Source organism: Carassius gibelio, chromosome B12 (genome assembly GCF_023724105.1).
Source record: "Carassius gibelio isolate Cgi1373 ecotype wild population from Czech Republic chromosome B12, carGib1.2-hapl.c, whole genome shotgun sequence".
Classification (NCBI taxonomy): Eukaryota; Metazoa; Chordata; class Actinopteri; order Cypriniformes; family Cyprinidae; genus Carassius; species Carassius gibelio.
The window spans coordinates 16,268,282-16,288,644 of record NC_068407.1 but is presented as its reverse complement, the minus strand read 5'-3'; the positions used below and the strand labels follow the sequence as shown (position 1 = coordinate 16,288,644).

Sequence of the window (20,363 nt, the reverse complement as noted above, 5' to 3'; positions counted from 1 at the left end):
ACAGGGCCAAGACAAAGCTAGTCTCAGTACTAATGTGCTTTTACTCAATTTTAAAATGTTCACTGTGCTGTTTTTGTGTCTTTAATTTTGGAATTGTTTTAGAAACTAATGACTAGAGACCTAGATGGAATCTGGTAACTTTTTCCACTGTTTTTCCACGGATATTAGCTTTTTTTGTAGATCCAAATTCCATGTCAAGGTCTGCTAATGTTGTAACTAACTTGATCTTTTATTAAAAGTTGCCCAAAAAATCTGTCATAATTAAGTAACCTTCCTTTCATTCCAAACCTGTATGACTTTTTTTTCTGTTGTTCTGTGGAATTCTTAAGAATGTTTCAACTGCTTGCATCCCTACAATGAAAGTCAATGGGACCAATATGAGGATGAGTAAATAAAGAAATTAAACACAACTGACCTTATTCAAGCAGAAATAATCTGTGTGCTCTTTTTTTGGTCTCAGTACCATAATTTACATGAAAATGGTTTTATGAATGATTTGCACAAAAAATATTATTGCAGCAGTTGCAGTAAAAATATGTGTAAAACATTTATAACTAGTTTTATTTAAATTGTACAAAAAACAAGCAAAGTGTTGTTCTTGTGTTTCCTTTCATATACTGTAATCACTGCATGATTTATGCATTTTTAACTTTTTCATGCCAATTCCTTCTTTTTAGCAACTGACAGATTTTGTCTTTTTCTTTGTCTTTGTCCCTTTCCTCCAACAGATATAGATCCTCCTAACAGCTCAAACTTTCCTTTTCCTCTTCCATATGCTACACCTTCTCCTCCTCCTTTTTCTTCTCCCTCTTATTCTTCTTCTCGTGCTCCATCAGATGTCTTGTATACAGTCAAGTCTCCTCCTGACAGTCCTACGGAGAGCGTGACCACGGCTGACCCTGGGCTGAAGAGACTCCATGTGCTGAGTGACAACCTCATTCCCATCTACACCTCTATACTGGCTGCCGTGCTGTTGGGCCTGGTGGCCTTCATCATCTTTAAACGGTGAGGAGGACCATATTCATTCTCTCCCTGAGCTGTTTTCATCTCCACTCACAAAGAATTGTACAGCTATGTAGGCTTTAGTTCAGCTATATTTATAAACTAAAAAAGCAAAAAAAAAAAAAAAAAATGCTATAGGCTGTTCTTCCATCTGATCCATTACAAGCACATTGTTTAATATGTGGAGTAAAACAGAGACACTGATCTCAGATTAGATTAAAAACATAATTTTCATTTCTGATTTAAAGCCTTAAGCAAATCTGGAAATATAATAATCAAGACCGCATATGCAAATATGTTTTTACTGACTGATAACAATGTAGAATGAAATTCAAATAAGGCAGATAGTTTTCTGAGCAGACACAGATGGAGGTTGTGGGGGTAAGCGCTATGTAAAATATTACAATCACAGCTGGAGGGCATAAATTTGACCCGCTTTGGTTGCTCCAGGGTGTGAATGTCCTGGTGCTTTCAAATCATTTCTTGTTTGAGTGGTCCAACACCTCCATTTCTGGCTAAATCAATAGGGTGATTGTCTGAGCAATGGCAGGGTGAGGAAGAGTGGTGCAGGAACTTCACACTTCAGTTTTAGGTTAGAAATAAATACAGATTTTCTAATAAATTGTTCTGATGCTTTCTTGGATATCTTTCAGGTGGAACAGTTGTAAGCAGAACAAGCAAGGAGCCAATAATAGAGCGTGCAGTGCAAACCCTAGTCAGACCCCTTCTCCTGAGGGAGAGAAACTCCACAGTGACAGCGGCATCTCAGTGGACATTCAGAGCTTACAGGAGGGCCAGGGGGCTCCACATACAGGTACAACTCTTTAAATCATATACTGTATATATATATATATATATATATATATATATATATATATATATATATATATATATATATATATTACATATTTGCATATTCTGCAAGAAGGGAGCCAATAATAGAGTGGCAACGGTGGCAATGGTGGTGGCAATTATAGGGGCCTATGGCTAAGGGGCAGTGTTGGGAACGTTACTTTAAAAAAAGTAATTAGTTATAGTTACTCACTACTTGTTCCAAAAAGTAACTGAGTAAGTAACTGAATTACTCTATAATAAAAGTAACTCGTTACCAGGGAAAGTAACTATTTGCGTTACTGTAAAAAAAAAAGAAAAAAAAAAAAGAAAAAAAAAGAAAAAAAAAGTTGCTACGTGTCAGAGAATTTGTACTTTTTTTTTATTTTCTTTTTTTTGTTGCAGTTTTCACAAGTCAGTAGAACAGACAGGTACATAACTGTAGAACAGACAGGTACATAACTTTCAATATTTATTGCACGTCAACAGACAGCAAGAGTTTTATTCTGCACTTCAAGTATTATCTTTGTAAGAAAAGTGTTTTTGGCCACTAGCTTTGTAGATGCGTGTCACACATTACATGTACACATTACATGCACGTCCTTGCCTTTGACCACAATGAATTTGAAGTAGTGCTTATATCTTGACCTTGAAAATGCCAACGTTTCATCGGATTGCTCCTGACTCGCCATCTCTGCTGCGAATCTCTGTGTAGCTGTTGTGTGTGTGTGCTTGGCACCGCTGGCGTAGCCGCGTGTGCCGGCATGTGTTTAAAAACACTGGCTCTGATTGGCTACCATGAAACACGTGACTCTGCCTTAGCCAATCATAATCGCTTATCTCGTCATTAACCCACCTGCTCACTCGCTGTGTGAGCCAGGGGTGCGTTCGGATTGCATAGTTTATTAAATCAATGCATAGTAACGCACCACATTTAACGTTCAGTAACATTAACGTCGTTGTAACGACGGGAAAAGTAATTAGTTAGATTATCCCCGTTACTGAAAAAATAACGTCGTTACCTAATGCCGTTCTTTTAAACGCCGTTATTCCAAGGGGAACTGCTATGGGAGGGGGGGTCCAGCGATCTCAACCCACTGGCTGAGGCCAGCCTAAAAGGGAATTCGTGGCCTAGTGGTTAGAGAGTTTGACTCCTAACCCTAGGGTTGTGTGTTTGAATCTCTGGTCGGCAATACCATGACTGAGGTGCCCTTGAGCAAGGCATCAAAACCCCAACTGCTCCCTGGAAAAATGCTTAAACACCGAATCTGCCTCTTCTTGCTTGTGTACTGACAAATACATACAAAATATGTTAAAATACCCATCTTTGAAAGTGTGTTTGGAAAAACTGTCAGTTATGTCTTAAGTGAAAGTAAACAGTTAAGAAAGAAAGTGGATGTGTATCATTATAATGGATGCATTGTCTCTTAAAATGACCGTGCCTAATTTATGTAATTTATTATGCTAAATGTAGTCTTTTTGTTTTAGTGGTCAAGATAGATGGAGGTTCGGCACTGTCCTTGCCATTACACACACGGGAGGAGGTTGAGAAACTGCTAAATCGTACCTGTGAAGGGGAGGATTCAGAAGCCAATGAGGAAACCGACTGGTGCAGCCTGGCAGGTCTACTTGGATACAAAGAAGAACACATTGCTAATTTCAAGCAGGAAGAAAGGCCCATCCAAGCCCTTCTGTCTCATTGGGCGAGCCAGGAGTCGGCTAATATTGATACGCTTTGCACAGCACTGAAGAAGATCAATAGGGAGGATATTGCGCAAAGCATCACAGTAAAACCAACTGCTACATCCACCGTATGAGAAAACATGTGCTTGCAAACACACACATTCTCCCAAGCGCTCAAATACACACCTTACATTGCCTTCAGCATACTTCAATGTTGATGTGTCACCTGTGAAGTTGATGTATCACTATATCCTTAACTTTAGGCTGTAAACTCAAGTGTCATTTCCCTTTACCCTTGAAAAAGGCCAAACTGCGTGCAAAGAATGCACAGTTTCGTAAATATTGTTTGCATGTTCCTTTAATTTGAAGAAAGCCATACGGACTCATGTCGGATATTTGTGTCTTTACTGAAGAAATTCACCATAAATTACTCATAAATGACTCATCAAATCAAAATCATACATTTTATGTTTAACATATTTCAGCAACTAAACAAACTACACACCACATCCACCTTTAGCACACCGATTATTACGCTTAAGTATAAGTAAAAAAATATATATATGTTTTTAGCATTCTTTAATCCATTTGTATGTCTCTGTATGGAAACCTCTATGTTACATCCATAATGCATACCCTAATGCATATGCTAATTATATGTCAAATGTGTCCAGTTCAGTCATTGTCTATGCATTGAGTGTACCATAACCACCAACCATATCCACTGATTATATCCTGTAAGAGTTTGACCCCTGACCTCTCATGTACACAGTCGATTTTGTGATTCTGTGCTTTAAATTCAACCAGATACAGTATGAGAAGAGTCAGTCATAGACAAATGAATAAGAGAAGTCATAACACTTTATATGAAGACTGTAAAAATTTTGAAAATTGAAAATCTTTTTTTTTTTTTTTTTTATGTTAACTAAAGAACCTAGATTTACGATGCCATTATTGTCAGATTTATGCTTATTTGATTTTAAACTAAACTGGTATTAGGGAGAGGGACATTTTCATCAAAGAGAGCATTGGATTGGACCAAAAATTGTGTATACTTAGAAGAATAATGGCATATAGATGAACTAAAAGTATTCATGGGTCTTTAAAGCTATCCTGATATGAGTAATCAACTGCATTTCTTGGTTTCATGTCTAGCATCTCCATATCTCATCTTTTGCTGTGTCAGTAACAAGAGAGGAATGTTTCAGTAAGAGTTGTCATGTAGACATTGTCAATTTATTGTATTTATTTTTATTTTTTGCAGAGACATGCAATGGTGGAAAAAAAAAAAAACACATTAGAAATTGTTACAGCCAGTTTGTTACAGCCAAAATTATTTATGGTTTGGTTCAGACTTAATTAAAATAATTTTTCCCAAATTCAAAAACATTCTAGCTATTATTAATATCATACTATTCTCAATCAATTAATTCAATTAAAGTCAGTTCAAGCCAACATGTTACTTAATGAGTGTCAAAATAGTATTTTTACAACTTATCTACTTCTGTAATTAAAATCTAGTTTTGCAGTTAATTTTCCAATGGGTGGTGGTTTATTGGTTTATTTACAAGTTAAAAGAGCCAAAATCAAAACCTCTTTGACATTGTAGTCTTGTGGCTTGTCCAAATTTTGAGAAAAATTCAAGCAAAAATTGTAATTGATGTATAATCTTCAACCAAGTTTGTTCAGACCCCTAAACCTAGAGCAATATTATTAGAAATGGCAGAGACTTAATGTTGTTTTTATCAGTGTTCGTTCTGTCTGCATCTGGGCAGGTGACTCAGAAAACATTCTAGATGGAATTAATAAACAGGAGGTTTTGTTATCCTGGTGGTCCGGCTGAAAGATGATAGCAGTTTCCTTTTCTGCCTTTTTACTTTTTTCTTTATTACAGGGGTAATGTGACACTGGTCACTACCTGGCTCAGGTCATCACCATGACAAAATCGCTTGGCCATGCAGTCTGGGACCCAGATAGACAAATGTTAAAGACACAAGACCAAAGAAACAAGCTTCCCCATAAAATTACCTGGTGACTGATACGAGCATTTAGGGTGATTAAAAGTGATTCTTTTGAAGGCACTATACAGGGTTCCCACAGTCATGAAAAACCTGGATATTTCAGGGAATTTTAGGACTGATTGGATGTTCGCTGGCCAAAATGTGTGGCAACACTGAAGGACTTAGAAACTAGAAGAGAATCTCAAACAATTAAAATCTTTTGTGCTTATCATAATGTTACACTTTAAGATTCTGCAGCATGTTAATGGATATAGTACCAAAAACTCAAATGATCCTATGTAACAATTTGTGCAACTGATATATTTGGTTCAAATACTGACATTAGTGCAGGATACAGTTGTCTTTAGAAATTAATTCAAAAGACATCTCCAGGGCTTTATAATGTCTCAGGGTTTGTGTGGAGATATGCCCATCTATCACTATTCCCTATTATTTCTAGGTTGTCAGTATATCAGTGGCCTTATAATGGAGTGTTATAATGGAGGTTGCAGGAAGCACTAGCTGATCTTCTGAACTTCAGCACAGACTTTTGGACCCAACAAGTTTTTTTTTTTTTTTTTTTTTTTTTTACTAGGATGGAATACGGGCAGAAAAGGGAGAGATGTTTAATGTCCTTATGCAAAAGATATAAAACAACATTAAAATTCTCTAACTGCATTATTGTCAGTATTCATAAATTCTTGTGACGTTCATTCAGTTCGAAAAATGAAGCAGCAGCGTACATTATTAATATATTTGAATATGACAGTTATCCTAAATACTGAGAAAGACACTTTTAAACTTCATGGCCATACATTTTTTGGAACAATGCAAACACACTGTAATTTGTATCTTAAAATGAAGGCATTCTCCATTTCTGGATGGGTTTTTTAAAGATTAGAGTGTAGCACTTACAAACCATAATATACATTTTGTATAACAAATACCTTAGATTAATATCAGATATGTATTGTTGTTGTTTTTTTACTTCTGTTCAGTATGTACATAATTTTCCTGTGTTTGTGATAATTGATTTTTAATGCTCTGGAGGTCAAACAAAACAATCCTTAAACTATAAACCCAACAAACTAAAAGAAAGTGATTTGCCACTGTTCTTCAACCTATATACTATTTTGCTGTTTTTTCATATATGTTATCCTTTTTAAATTTTTGACAAATTTGCCACTTCGGTTTGAATTTATTTGTAGACTATTTTTGTACTGTTACACACAATATCAGAGCACGTATCGCATGTACTAACGTGGCACATTACTCTCTGACAATCACACTTGTGTAGTTATTAGACATGGAGTTGCTCAGAAAACATTAACACCCAGAGACTGAATCTTGCTCTTTGGTAGATGAGCTTTGTGAGATGAGTATGAGGAGCATGAGATGGTGAGCTGATGTTTTGTTGGGTTTATTTGGACACAGGTTCTGTAGGAAGAAAACAATACTGAATGTTATATGTATTTACTGTTATGTACACTCTATCATATAAATGTGAATTTACTAGAATTCATAAAGTAGGTTTAATGCAATTACTTACTATTACAAATAAGAAATAAACTTAAGATTGCAACTGTACATTTGTCTGATGCTTTTTTAACACACACACACACACACACACGTTTTATGGGGACATTCCATAGACAAAATGGTTTTTGTAATTTACAAATTATATTTTCTCTCCCTAATCCTACCGCTCACCCAAAACGTTCTGCATTTTTAGACTTTCAGAAATCTTAATTCTGTATATTCTGTTTTCCTCATGGGGACCAAAAAAATTACCTGGAATATAATGCTAAAAATATGACATATATCAATTTTAAAGGTATAAATGTGCACATTATTGTTTATGGGATTTTAGAAATAAGAAGAAAAAGAAGTTAAAGGACAAAATTAGTTTTATGAACTGCATGAATTTCATTTTGGACAAAGGTACATTAACTTCAGATTTATAAATATTGCATATTAGTTTCTACAGACATAGTAAATGTATACTACAATAAAGTAGTAACTGTCACATAAACACATTTACAAAAAAAAAATTATAATAGAAATTAGATTCACAGGTGCATCTAAAAAATTTTTTAATATCTTTAAAAAAGCTCATTCTTGGATCAGTTTGTACTGTGTGTGTGTGTGTGTGTTCTGACTTGATTTTTGAGTGAAATACTTGAGAATAGTTTTAAACTATTTCTGTGTGTTATTAAATCTAACTTGTGTTCCTTTTTTGGAACTTGCTGGACAGAGCACTTGTTTGTGGATTCTTATAATTTGTATTAACTTTAGTTTTTTCTTTTTTTCTCTGTTTATAGGGAGTTGGGGAGTAGATTTAGAGCTAACCTGGGGTATACATATATCACCCGTAGGTATACTTCTGTCTAGAAAGAGCAGCTATACCTGGGCGGACCACCAGCTGTAAGTTTGGTTAGGGCGCCTTGATCATGTGCCAGATAGGGATTGCATTTATTATTTGTGATTTAGTATAGGTTACGGGTGGGGTCCTTTGTTTATTTCTTTGCTTTGGTCCGTCCAGTCCTCCCCTTTTCCCAGAATATTATTGTTTATTATTTACAATGTTTAATTTCCATTATATTACCGTGGTTAAATAAAATCTTTGTTTTTTATACTGTATTTGATGTTTGTGTGCTTTTTCTCACACCGCAACTCCATACCTCCTTTGTTGGCATCGGTGGGCCCGAACAGTGGGTTGTCGGGCTACCCTCCCTTTGGGGAGCTAGAACGTAACATCAGGTGAGTTGGCTGGCCAATCAAGCACCGTAATATCATGGTTAGCAAACCACTTGGAAGTGGTTTTGGTAGTGTGGGAAGGTGCTAAAGTTCTGCTGGAAAATGAAATCAGCATCTCCATAAAGCTTGTCAGCAGATGGAAGCATAATGTGCTCCCAAATCTCCTGGTAGATGGCTGCATTGACTTTGGACTTGATAAAACACAATGGATTCTGTCTTCTGGGCAACTGTGAAGTCAGTAGCCTTTCCCATAATTGTGGTTGCATGGTCTAAACTAGCCCAAGAGGTACCCCAAATTTATACTCAAAATGAATCAAACTAATCAGGCTCAAAATTGAATATTAATTATTTTATATATATTTTCCTTAGCATGTTAGTTGTAACCATCAGAATTAAAACTAAATAATGAATCAAGAACGTAAGAATGTTTGCTTTTTTTATTAAATTACAAAAAATAAAGAGATTTTCCATTTTTTAGATGCACCTGAAAGAAAAAGCAGGCAATGCACAATTCATTGAATGTACCAAAGCATTAGCAGTTTGTTCAAAAGGATGATAAATTGCGTTTATGATCTGCACAAGTGAGTTGATGATGTGGAGGTTGAACAACTAGTTTAGAGAATTTTGATCTGAAAAGTGACTGAGAAACACTTGACTGAAATTGCAAATTTATATAAACATTTGCTTAAAATGTATTGTCAAAAATATAGATGAATCTCACTGCAGTGGCTTGGTCGTGCTGTAAGTTTATACATATCAGATCACCGTGGGCTCATTGGGATTTATTTAGGAAACAAATCCATCAATTTAAGATTAAATCTGATTATATGTTTCAGGTCTCCTACTGTTTGACCTATAGTTCTTACATCTGCACAAACTTTTTGGGTATTAGTATAGTAAAAGTGTAGACACAACTGATGACTTTTTTAAGCAAATGGTCATCGAAGCCAGCATTCTTCTCTGTGTGTGTGTGTGTGCGTGTGCGTGTGCGTGTGTACCCATAAAAAATACAAAAATAAATATTATGGAAAAAATATACTTTAAAAGAATATGCTTAAGTGTGAAATGAATGTAGACACTTAATTGTATGTTATTTTCAATAGAATGCAAATTTCTAAAGTAGTTTAAATTTAAATGAAATCTGATTAAATTTAAGAATCTTCTGTGACCCACATAACAAACTAAGTACATCTTAATCTTAACAGGCATGCATTTTTATTAGAGCAAAGATTAATTGTGATTAATCACATCCAAAATAAAAATAAAAATGTGTGTACTTAACATATGTACTGTATGTGTACTGTGTGTATTTATTATGTAAATATAAATGCACACACATGCATGTATATATGTAAGAAAATATTGTTTATATATTAAATTTATTTCTGTATAATAAAAATTATATGAATATAATTATATACATGTTGATATTTTTTAAATATATACTTTATGTGTGTGTCTTTATATTTACATATACATACACATACATACATACAATATATATGTGTATAGACAGTACATATATTATGTACACAAAATGTTTATTTTGGATCCGATTAATCATTGACAAGCACACATTTTTATAATTACTTATACTGTATATGAAATATGTTTAAACTGCCAATACTGACAAGTATTTAGTGAACTACAAAAAAAAAAAAAAACTTTCTGTCATTTCTATTGAAACTTGTATGTCATGTATTAAAATGAGGCTATAATAAAGTTGCAATTTAGTACATTCAAAATATATTAATCTTAAATTTAATATCAAATATCACACTACAGTTAAAAATGACAATAAAGTACTTCATACAGTATGTCCGTTAACACATTTAAATAAGTGTATTTCTTTAAAGCGTGGCATTATTATGAATAGAATTATATTAAAAAAAATTTACTATAAACTTTTTAATTGAACATTATTACTAAGTAGCCTTTTATTTCATCAATATGATATATTCTGCAAGTGCAGTTTTTATAGAAATTATGAAATATAACAATTATGAAAAGCACCATTAAAGTAGGCCATTGGCAGTGAATAAACATGTACTTATATTTCTTGAAGTGTGTTTACATTGTCTCCTTTTGCACTCTAGAACCATTCAGGCACTCATCATTAATTTTCTTTCTTTTTTTTTTTTTAAACATATTGGTTAAATAGTGTACTCTTGTCTAAATGGAATAAACTACAGTGCAGACCAGACTCTGCTGATAGTCAAAAGCCTGGATAAATTAGACTTTTTTGAGTCTTTCTCATACTTGGTCGACTGAATCTCCCACCAAGCTCCATATTACTTTTATTTTTATTTTTGCTTCGCAGACAAAAACAGACAAATAAACATGCGGTACCCCTGCCACCAAGTGCTGTGGAAGGCATTTATGGGAGAGGAATGTGTGTGTTTGTGTTTTTTTTTCTCATACTTCTCGTTCCTATTGAACAAAATAATCTGGCTCTCATGGCTCCTGCCGCAGTGCATGTGCAGTCAAATGGTTCTGAAGTCCAATTAAATGAATGTGGTTACAGACCAAACAATAAAAAAGTGTGCATTAACCCTCTGAATTTTCTGCTCCTCCAAGCAGTGTTTGCTCCATTTCTGGCCTCATAAAATGTTCCTTGATTCAATAATATCAGTGAGGAATATTCTAATGATGACTGAAGTCAAATGAAATAAAGCTGTAATGGGGGATAAATTTGGCAAATTACTGTATGTGCTTCTTTAATTGTCTGTTTACTTTATAAAACAATCACATACTACTTGCAACAAAGATCTTGTGCAAATATAAATGAATGATTACTATTTATTTGATGAACTGGAACCAGGTGGAATGTATGAGAATGTATGGGAGACAAAACACAATCAGTCAGTGTTTTGCAATATTAATTTGGTAAAATGACAACCTGTAGCCAGAAAACATTATTTTCTTGCTCGGAACCAGCAGACCTCTCCTCTTGTGCCATCTGAAGATTCCATCTGCAGGGATATGTTATTTTTTAAATGTATTTATTTTGTAAATGGTCTGTTCATCTTTAAGTTTCCCTTGACTTCCAGTTCTTACTGACATTTCAAACCATGGAAGCTGCAATCAGGAAGTGTTTAATTTATTTTTATAGTCTTTTACTGTAAGTTCCCCTTAACTTCAATTTCAAAATTTCATTTTAGTCTGTGGAAACTGCATGCAGGAAGCACTTAGAATTCTTTTTATAGCCTTCCAGATTTCAAGATTCAGTTTTCTTCATTTGTGGTTATCTCTTTGCTGAGTGGTTCAATCACGATCACAGATCATGTACCGCTTACAAGAAAAATCAGTCCAAAATACTGCTGAACAAATATGTTGATGGATTTTTATATGACAGGGCAAACAGGGACTGGCTTTTTCACTGGAGGAGGAGTTATAATGAATTATGCACTTGTGTGCCCAATGTAATTTGGCCTGAAGCCATGGTTTAATGTTAAAATATATTGATGGAATTTGTTTCATTTGATAACACATTTTCACTTAAAGACCTTAATTGATGGACTGGATTTGTAGATTACTGTGATGTATTTATAAGCTGTTTGGGCTCTTATTCTGATGGCACCCATTCACTGCAGAGAATCCATTGGTGAGCAAGTGATGTAATGCTAAATTTCTTGACTTCTGCAATTTTTCAAAAAATGAAAGTGTAAACATTATATTTTATTTTAAATAAAAGCAAATGTATAGATAGAGGGCAATTTTGGGGACATGCCAAGTAAAAAAAAACAAACAACTCAAATTACTTAAATTCAGTATCATGCTTAAATCATATCCTATCATATTATATCATATATCCTATCCTATCCTATCCTATCATATCATATCATATCATATCATATCATATCATATCATATCACTTATTATATCCTATCATATCATATCATATCATATCATCTCATTTCATTTCATTTCATATATCCTATCCTATCATATCATATCATATCATATCATATCATATCAAATAATATATTCTATCCTATCATATCATATCATATCATATCATATCATATCATATCATATCATATCATATATCATATCATATATCCTATCAAATCATATCATATATTCTACCCTATCATATCATATCATATCATATCATATCATATCATATCATATCATATCATATATCCTATCAAATCATAAACTATCATATATCCTATCATATCATATCATATATCCTATCCTATCCTATCCTATCATATAATATATTATATCTTATCATATCATATCATATCATATCATATCATATCATATCATATCATATATCCTATCATATCATATCATATCATATCATATCATATCATATCATATATCCTATCGTATCATATAATATATTCTATCCTATCATGTCATATTGTATCATATAATATAATATCATATATCATATCATATCACGTTTTAGTAACATAACAGATCAACATTCCAAAATGACATTTGAGTTAAAGAATTTTACTACATAGTGATAAACTTCGAAATACCTCATATTTGTTTTTAGAGCCTATGAATGTAATTAAGTCAGATAACTGGATCCCCTAAATGGGGAAAAAAAATGTCATAACCCCTTCCTCTGGTATTTACTGTACTCCACCCTCACAAGAAACTCACTCAACCAGTTGACACCTATAAACTTTCAAGAAAAGTGTGACAGGGCTTAAACGGCCCTTGTCTGTTTGCATAAAGGACTTATTATTAATATCACTTTCCAAGAATTTGTCATTCATGTGATAGCAACTTTGAGGTGTAGTTTGATGTATTGCTGCACCTTGATATATTTTCTCAGTCTGTTTTACTTTGTTTTTCTTATTCAAGCGACAACTGTTATGGCACTGCAGCTGTCAGGAACTAGCTGCATAAACATTCAGTTTGCTTGTCCTGTCATGCCACTCCTGACAGCAACTGAAAACATACACAAATTCAACACAACAATGTAAAGTTGCATAATAGATTACTGAATTAACGTTTGCCTATGTGTGTATCTTTGTGACAGCTCTTTGCTTCACATGAGCTCAGAACAAGTACAGCCAGTAGAGACAAAGAACGTGACTGAGCCTGAATGTGCAACATTATCAGTATGTGTGAGGAGTGAATGACTTGTTATTGATCACATGTCTCTTGTTTACTCACCTCACTTGCCTGTTTACTGTACTCGCTATGTTAGTAAAAAAAAACTGTTAGATCTAATCAACATCAGAACACATTTGATAGGAATCAAATTTTGGTTAAAAGAATAGTTCATACAGATATGAAAACTAACTCATTGTCAGGCCCGAGATGTGAATGAAAGATGTGAAATGAGTTTGTTTCATCATCAGAACAGATTCAGAGGAACTTTTTATTACATCACTTGCTGGCCGATTGATCCTCTCTCCAGTGAATGGCTGCCATCAAAATGAGAGTGCAAAGAGCTGATAAAAACGTCACAATAATCCATACAAGTAACCCACACAAACGCCGTCCATTAATTATGTCATCCATCACTGTGCATATTTCTCTCCTGATTCAAACAAAACAACATTAAAAAAAAAAAAGCAATACTATGTACTGTATAGAGAAATCGTATTTTAGCTGGAAACAGTAATTTGAAGTTAAATACGTGTGGATTATTGTAATGTTTTTATCAGCTGTTTAGGCGCTCATTCTGACGGCACCCATTCACTGCAGAGGATCGATTGGTGAGCAAGTACTGTAATACTAAATTTATCCAAATCTGTACTGAATAACACACTAAAAGAATTGTACTTAATTGTACTGAATATGCACTTGCACTTCATATCCTCAAGTATATTTGTAAAATCTGTACATGGAGATAATATAATATTACTGAAAGGGGGGGTGAAATGCTCTTTCATGCATACTGAGTTTTTTACACTGTTAAAGAGTTGGATTCCCATGCTAAACATGGACAAAGTTTCAAAAATTAAGTTGTACGTTTGAAGGAGTATTTCTGTTCCAAAAATACTACTTCCGGTTTGTCACAAGTTTCGGAAAGTTTTTTTCGAGTATGGCTCTGTGTGACGTTAGATGGAGCGGAATTTCCTTATATGGGTCCTGAGGCACTTCTGCCGGAAGAGCGCGCGCTCCCGTATAGCACAGCACTGAGAGCACAACAGACGTTCACTGATCAGAGCAAGAGCGTCGCGAAATGTCACAAAAGGAGTGTGTTTTTGGTTGCCAGGGCAAGACAACCCTGCACAGATTACCAAAAGAGAAACAGCATTAAGGGACCAGTGGATGGAGTTTATTTTTACAGAGCATCGACGGAGTTGTGCAAGTGTTTGTGTTTGTTCCCTGCATTTCGAAGATGCTTGTTTTACAAACAAGGCCCAGTTTGACGCCGGATTTGCATATCGTTTATTTCTTAAGGATAATGCAGTCCCAACAAAAAAGGGTCATGATCGTGTGTTGGAACCGCAGGCGGTGAGTAAAACTGCTTCAAATATCTCTGTGTTGTTGACTTCGCTATCGGTGTGTAAGCACATCAAGTAAGCAACATGCGATGTTGTCATCAAACTGCACTTTCCACATGTACAGCTTTAAAAAAAAAAAAAAAGACGACAAAGCGGAACTTAGTCATTTTCCAAAACCGCTAAGCAAATATATACAGTTTTAGTACATACCACATAGAGACGTTGTTAAATTTCAGCCTCTGGATCTGTGTCACAGCTTCCAAACGCTCTCAACGCAAAAGCCTACTCACGCTCGTGATTCTTTAATAATAATAATAATAATTCTTTACATTTATATAGCGCTTTTCTAGACACTCAAAGCGCTTTACATAGACGGGGTATCTCCTCATCCACCACCAGTGTGCAGCATCCACCTGGATGATGCGACGGCAGCCATATTGCCCCGGAACGCCCACCAAACACCAGCTTACTGGTGGAGAGGAGACCGAGTGATGAAGCCAATCAGTAGATATGGGGATTGTTAGGAGGCCATGATGGTCAGAGACCAATGGGCGAATTTAGCCAGGATGCAGAGGTCACACCTCTACTCTTTCCGAAAGACATCCTGGGATTTTTAATGACCACAGAGAGTCAGGACCTCGGTTTAACGTCTCATCCGAAGGACGGATAGTCTGTACTTTAGCTCTGCCCACACGTCACGCCTCCAGCCGGTCGTGTTTTTCCGGGAAAAATCAGTACAGACTATCTTTCTCTTATGAATATAATAAAACTAAAGACTTTTTGGAGCTATGAAGGATGCAGCACTACTCTATAGGTACTCAAGATTAACAGGATATTGAGTGAAAACCAGCATTTCACCCCCCCCCCCCCCCCCCCGAAATAAAAGGTCACTTAAGTACACTTTCATGACTATTTTTCTTAAATATTCATGAAAGTTTACTCTCTTTATGTACATTTAAGTACTTCACATTTTAAAATTGCATATAAAGATGAGTTCAACTAAGTTCAACTAACTGCATTTCATGTCAATTTAACTGTAACACATTTTCATTCATTTGGCACACACACATATATATATATATATATATATATATATATATATATATGTGTGTGTGTGTGTGCGTGTACTACAAAGTACAAAGAGTTTAATATATTAAAGCAAAATTGTTACAAATCTCCCCTACTTTTCACTGTACTGCCCTTTACTGGATTGGAACAATATCCATGAAGACATTTCTGATATCTCCTGAAAATAAAAAACATGATGTCATATTGTTATACTCCATTTCAGACTGATGCACTATAGGATCTTCATGGCCATGTAAACTAACTGTCCCGAAAGAGGTTGTGTTACTTTCCAGTGGTTTGTTCATTCCTCTATAGCTGAATGATCAAAGAACTCCTGGATATTGTATGTGTGTGCGAGAAGAGTCTGATATCAAATAGTGTAATGTGAGTCTTTGTATTGAACTGAGCCCTGTTTGGCTATAATGAAATACAGAGTTTCAAGTGAATAAATCTGCATTTGAAAGGATAATTACATTATTTTTTTATTGTATTACATATATATATATATATATGTTCTTTGTAACAATAATATACACTATGTAACCCGTTAGCCTCAGTTGACACCTGAGCATAAGCAAAGCCCCATACAGTTAAATATCATTCATAAGTCATTCAGTCCAAACTGCACACCTGCCACATGTAAGGCCTGGCCTCCCCTTAGGTCTCTAGTGAATCCATTACAAAGCTTATAATCTACCACAAGACACAAGGCTGTTAACCACCTACAGATAGATGTCAGACCAATCACACTCAAGATAATGACTCAATAGTTTCCCTCCAGCTAAAACATCTTCTATAGGCTCATATTTCATACATTTTCCTTTTAAAACATCTCTTTCATTTCCGACCGACCACAAAGAACATTTGAGGCCATGTATATATATAGTATATATATTATTGTTGTCTTTCTCATTTTACTTTTTGTCTTTTAATTGCATGAGTCATTCTCAGCTTCAAGAAAGTCATTAGAAAATCACATCTGTAATGACTTTCTTGAAGCTGAGAATGACTCATGCAATTAAAAGACGAAAAGTAAAATGAGAAAGTCAACAATAATATATTTTTCAAACATGATCTTTGAAAATTTATGAAAAAAAAAATGAAAAAAAGAGAAAGATGAATGTTTATGAATATGCGTGCCCGTGAAGCACAGATGGCAACATACAGTTTGCATACTTGCATTGCTGTAAATACCACTGAGATGGACAGAAATGCTCATAGACAGCTGTATAATCATGATTTGACAGTTTTACAGCTTGTTTAGCTGCCTTTAAGTCATGAAGATATTATCATGTTATCAAATGAGTGCATGTGAATGACAACATAATTTCATAATTGCCTGCAGGAAACTCTTTAAGTCCTGACTTAGTTTGAGGATGTGTCAAATAAAGAATCACTGCACAAGCAAATTGATGTTGCTTATTAGTATTCAGAGTAAAGTACAAGTTCAACAGCATTTGTGGCATAATGTTGATTGCCACAAAAGGTTATTTACCCTCGCCCTCATTTTTCTTTTCTTTTTTTTTCTTTTTTTTGTCAGTTTTTCATTTTGGTAACACTTTATTTTAAAGGGGTCATATGATGCGATTAAAATTTTTCCTTTCTCTTTGGAGTTTTACAAGCTCTTGGTGCATAAAGAAGATCTGTAAAGTTGCAAAGACTAAAGTCTCAAATCCAAAGAAATATTCTTTATAAAAGTTAAGACTTGTCCACGCCCTCCTAAAACACCATGTTACAAAACGCACCCACATCTCTATGTCACCATGTGGGAAGATTTGCATAACACCGCCCAAATGTTCATGCAAAGAAAGAAGGTGCAACTTTTATTCTTGCAGTAGCATTGTTATTGCTGCCATGTTGTGGGGACGCTGTGTTTCGTTGTGTTTACGCAGCACGAAACGCAATGCAAACACTTAAAACACAGTATAAGACATTATAATCAGTAATTATGTCCCCACTGGATGCAACATATGCCTCGTCTGTAATGAGTTTTATTGGTTTTGTCTCATTGCACAGCTGGACATACGCCATCACAGTGGTAAGAGGCGTAACATTTCCATCACAGGCTTGATTTATTCGGCCAGTCACAACGCACAGGATAACTGGCCAATCAGCGTATACCTCGCGTTTCAGACTGATGAGCTTTGTAAAAATCAACGCGTTTCAGAAAGGTGGGGCATAGAGAAACAACAATTATGTACATTATGTGGAAAATAATGTGTTTTACGAACCTTAAACCACATAAACACATTCCATTACACCTTACGCATTGTCCTTGTTACACGTTACATGTACTTACTATTATAATAACAATAAATTATGCATAATAACATAGAAGTAACCCTAAGGCAAACCCTACACCGTATTGCTGAATTACACTGTAACAAGGACACCATAAAATAAAGTGTAACCATTTTTCAAATTTTGCTAGCTGGGTGTTATAGTAATTAAGAGTCACCCAGTTGTACATCAAAAAGAGGTCATTTTTTCATAATAATAATAATAATAATAATAGTAATAATATATATATATATATATATAAACTATAATAAAAAAGTAAGTTAAACGATGCTCTCTGACATCTTGCCTTTGAAACTGTTTAAACAAAATCAGCAGATTCACATCATATACAGTACAGTACTTCTCCCAAGATACTGTAATGCACATAGAAGAGTATTGTGTATCTGACGTCCACTCATGGAGCAGATAATAGAAATCTATTAGAATGAGTACAACAATCCTGCTCACCCTCTTCACCACATGATTAGCATAGTACAAAAATCTTTACGCCAAACAAGACCAACAGGCTACAGTTATCCCTTATTGTATTCCACTGTCCTTATATCTCTCCTCTGCTGTTCTGTGTCTGAATCCCGCTGGGGTACCACAATGGTGTCGGGTTTAGCTGTGGTATCGGTTATCAGGGATGGAGCGACATCAAAGCCGTGCTGTTAAAAGACACAGAGCTGGACTCAAGAGTGGAAATGAAAAACTTGCCTCTATTCATTTCCATTCTCAATCACAATGCAGTTAGGGACTTGACATTCTTGGAACAGAGGCTAAAAATGATGGGCTTTCTTAATTTACTTTAATGTGCTATTTTGGAAAGTTTACATCACTTAGAACACACTTCACCTCTACAGGCTGCATGATTTGAGGTGTCATTCATGTCTGTAGCACAAACAATGTTAGACGAGTTATGTGGGAGAGTTTATTATTTATTGTTATGGGTTGTTTTTCTAATCCTAAATATAGGCAAATAATAAAAATGTATGCTTGACAGCACACACCATTATTTATTGAATATGATTACAATAACAGTTATTGAAAATAAAAGAGATTGTGGCATAATTATATTTGCATAACTGTGACTTGTTGAACATGTTTAATCTTGATTATGAACTCTGTCGAAAAAAAAAAAAAAAAACATCAGAGTGTAACGGTCAGGTAAAAATTATTTGCACAATTATGCAAATATAATTTTTACTCATCTAACATTGTAAAAATCCCAGTCATTTTCTCCGTAGCAGAACTGATTTTAATGATAACTTATAAATCTTTAGAGACAGACTTATTGTGAACTAAAAGATGGTTCACCAATGTTATTACATTTGCACTTGATTTGTCATTTGCAACATTCTGAGGTCAGTAACATAGTGCAATAGGCAGAAAAGGTCAAAATAACTTTTTGGCAACCACTCATGCAGATCAAATCAAAGTTTATGTTGTGATTCACCTAATAGCTGGTTGGTTTGGTTCATGGTTTATAAGTCTTAAATGAAGACATAAAAAAAAAATTCCCCAAGGAGAAATTTTAAAGGGAAAAATATTTCCAAAACCAAAGCTGCTGAAAAAGTGGGCGGGCATTGATGAACTCTATTAGAACTGTAAGTGAATATTTAAAAGAGCATTATGATTGTCTCAGAAATGAGAGTGATGCTTTCAAGCATAATTCTGACTGAGAAACAAAATCAGGTTAGTAATGACTAGATGATCTTTTCCTCCATAAATCTCTTCAAATCAGATCTAATTTCAATCCTTATGAAGAAAGATGGAAGGAGGGCGGAGACCAGAGGGAACTTTATTTGACCCCAATACAGTAGGAAGTAATGCATCACCTACGCAATATTCATTCTTTATTTTCATAAAAGGTTTGACATATTGTATTACAGTTTTTACATATTTTGTCTGTAAATTCCATAACCAGGCTTATAAAAGTCAATGTTACAGTGTGCATAGTGTCTGGAAATATATTTTTGCGAAAGCCATTTGTCTCTGAGATATGAACTGATATGCTCTTTACCCTTATTAAATGAAGCACAAACACTCACTGCAGTGCATTAGTATCTAATGAGAGAAGACAATTTTAATAAAATATGATGCTTCTGCTATTTCCCTCTGCAATTCATTTGAAAGGGGTCCTATTATACTTTTTTACATCTTCAGCTTCCTTTAGTGCATATGTTGCTGTTTGAGCATAAAAAAGACCAGCAAGTTTGATCTGCAACTGTAGTCCTGAGTTTTCTTCTGAGAACATACGCATCACAACATTCCTCATTTAAATAATTCCCAAGGCATAAAAAAATAGAGAGAGAGA

General features: G+C 34.6%; 1 protein-coding gene across 1 annotated transcript in view; it reads left to right on the top strand.

The window, feature by feature from the left end:
* LOC127969256 (tumor necrosis factor receptor superfamily member 16) overlaps positions 1-7,103 on the top strand; it is a 44,563-nt gene extending 37,460 nt beyond the window's left edge. Inside the window, exons 4-6 of the mRNA XM_052571103.1 lie at positions 729-1,005; positions 1,656-1,816; positions 3,322-7,103. Of these exons, the coding sequence (XP_052427063.1) occupies positions 729-1,005; positions 1,656-1,816; positions 3,322-3,650 (767 nt within the window). The 3' untranslated portion in view covers positions 3,651-7,103. The remainder of the gene's footprint in view (positions 1-728; positions 1,006-1,655; positions 1,817-3,321) is intronic.
* Positions 7,104-20,363: the final 13,260 nt, after the last annotated feature.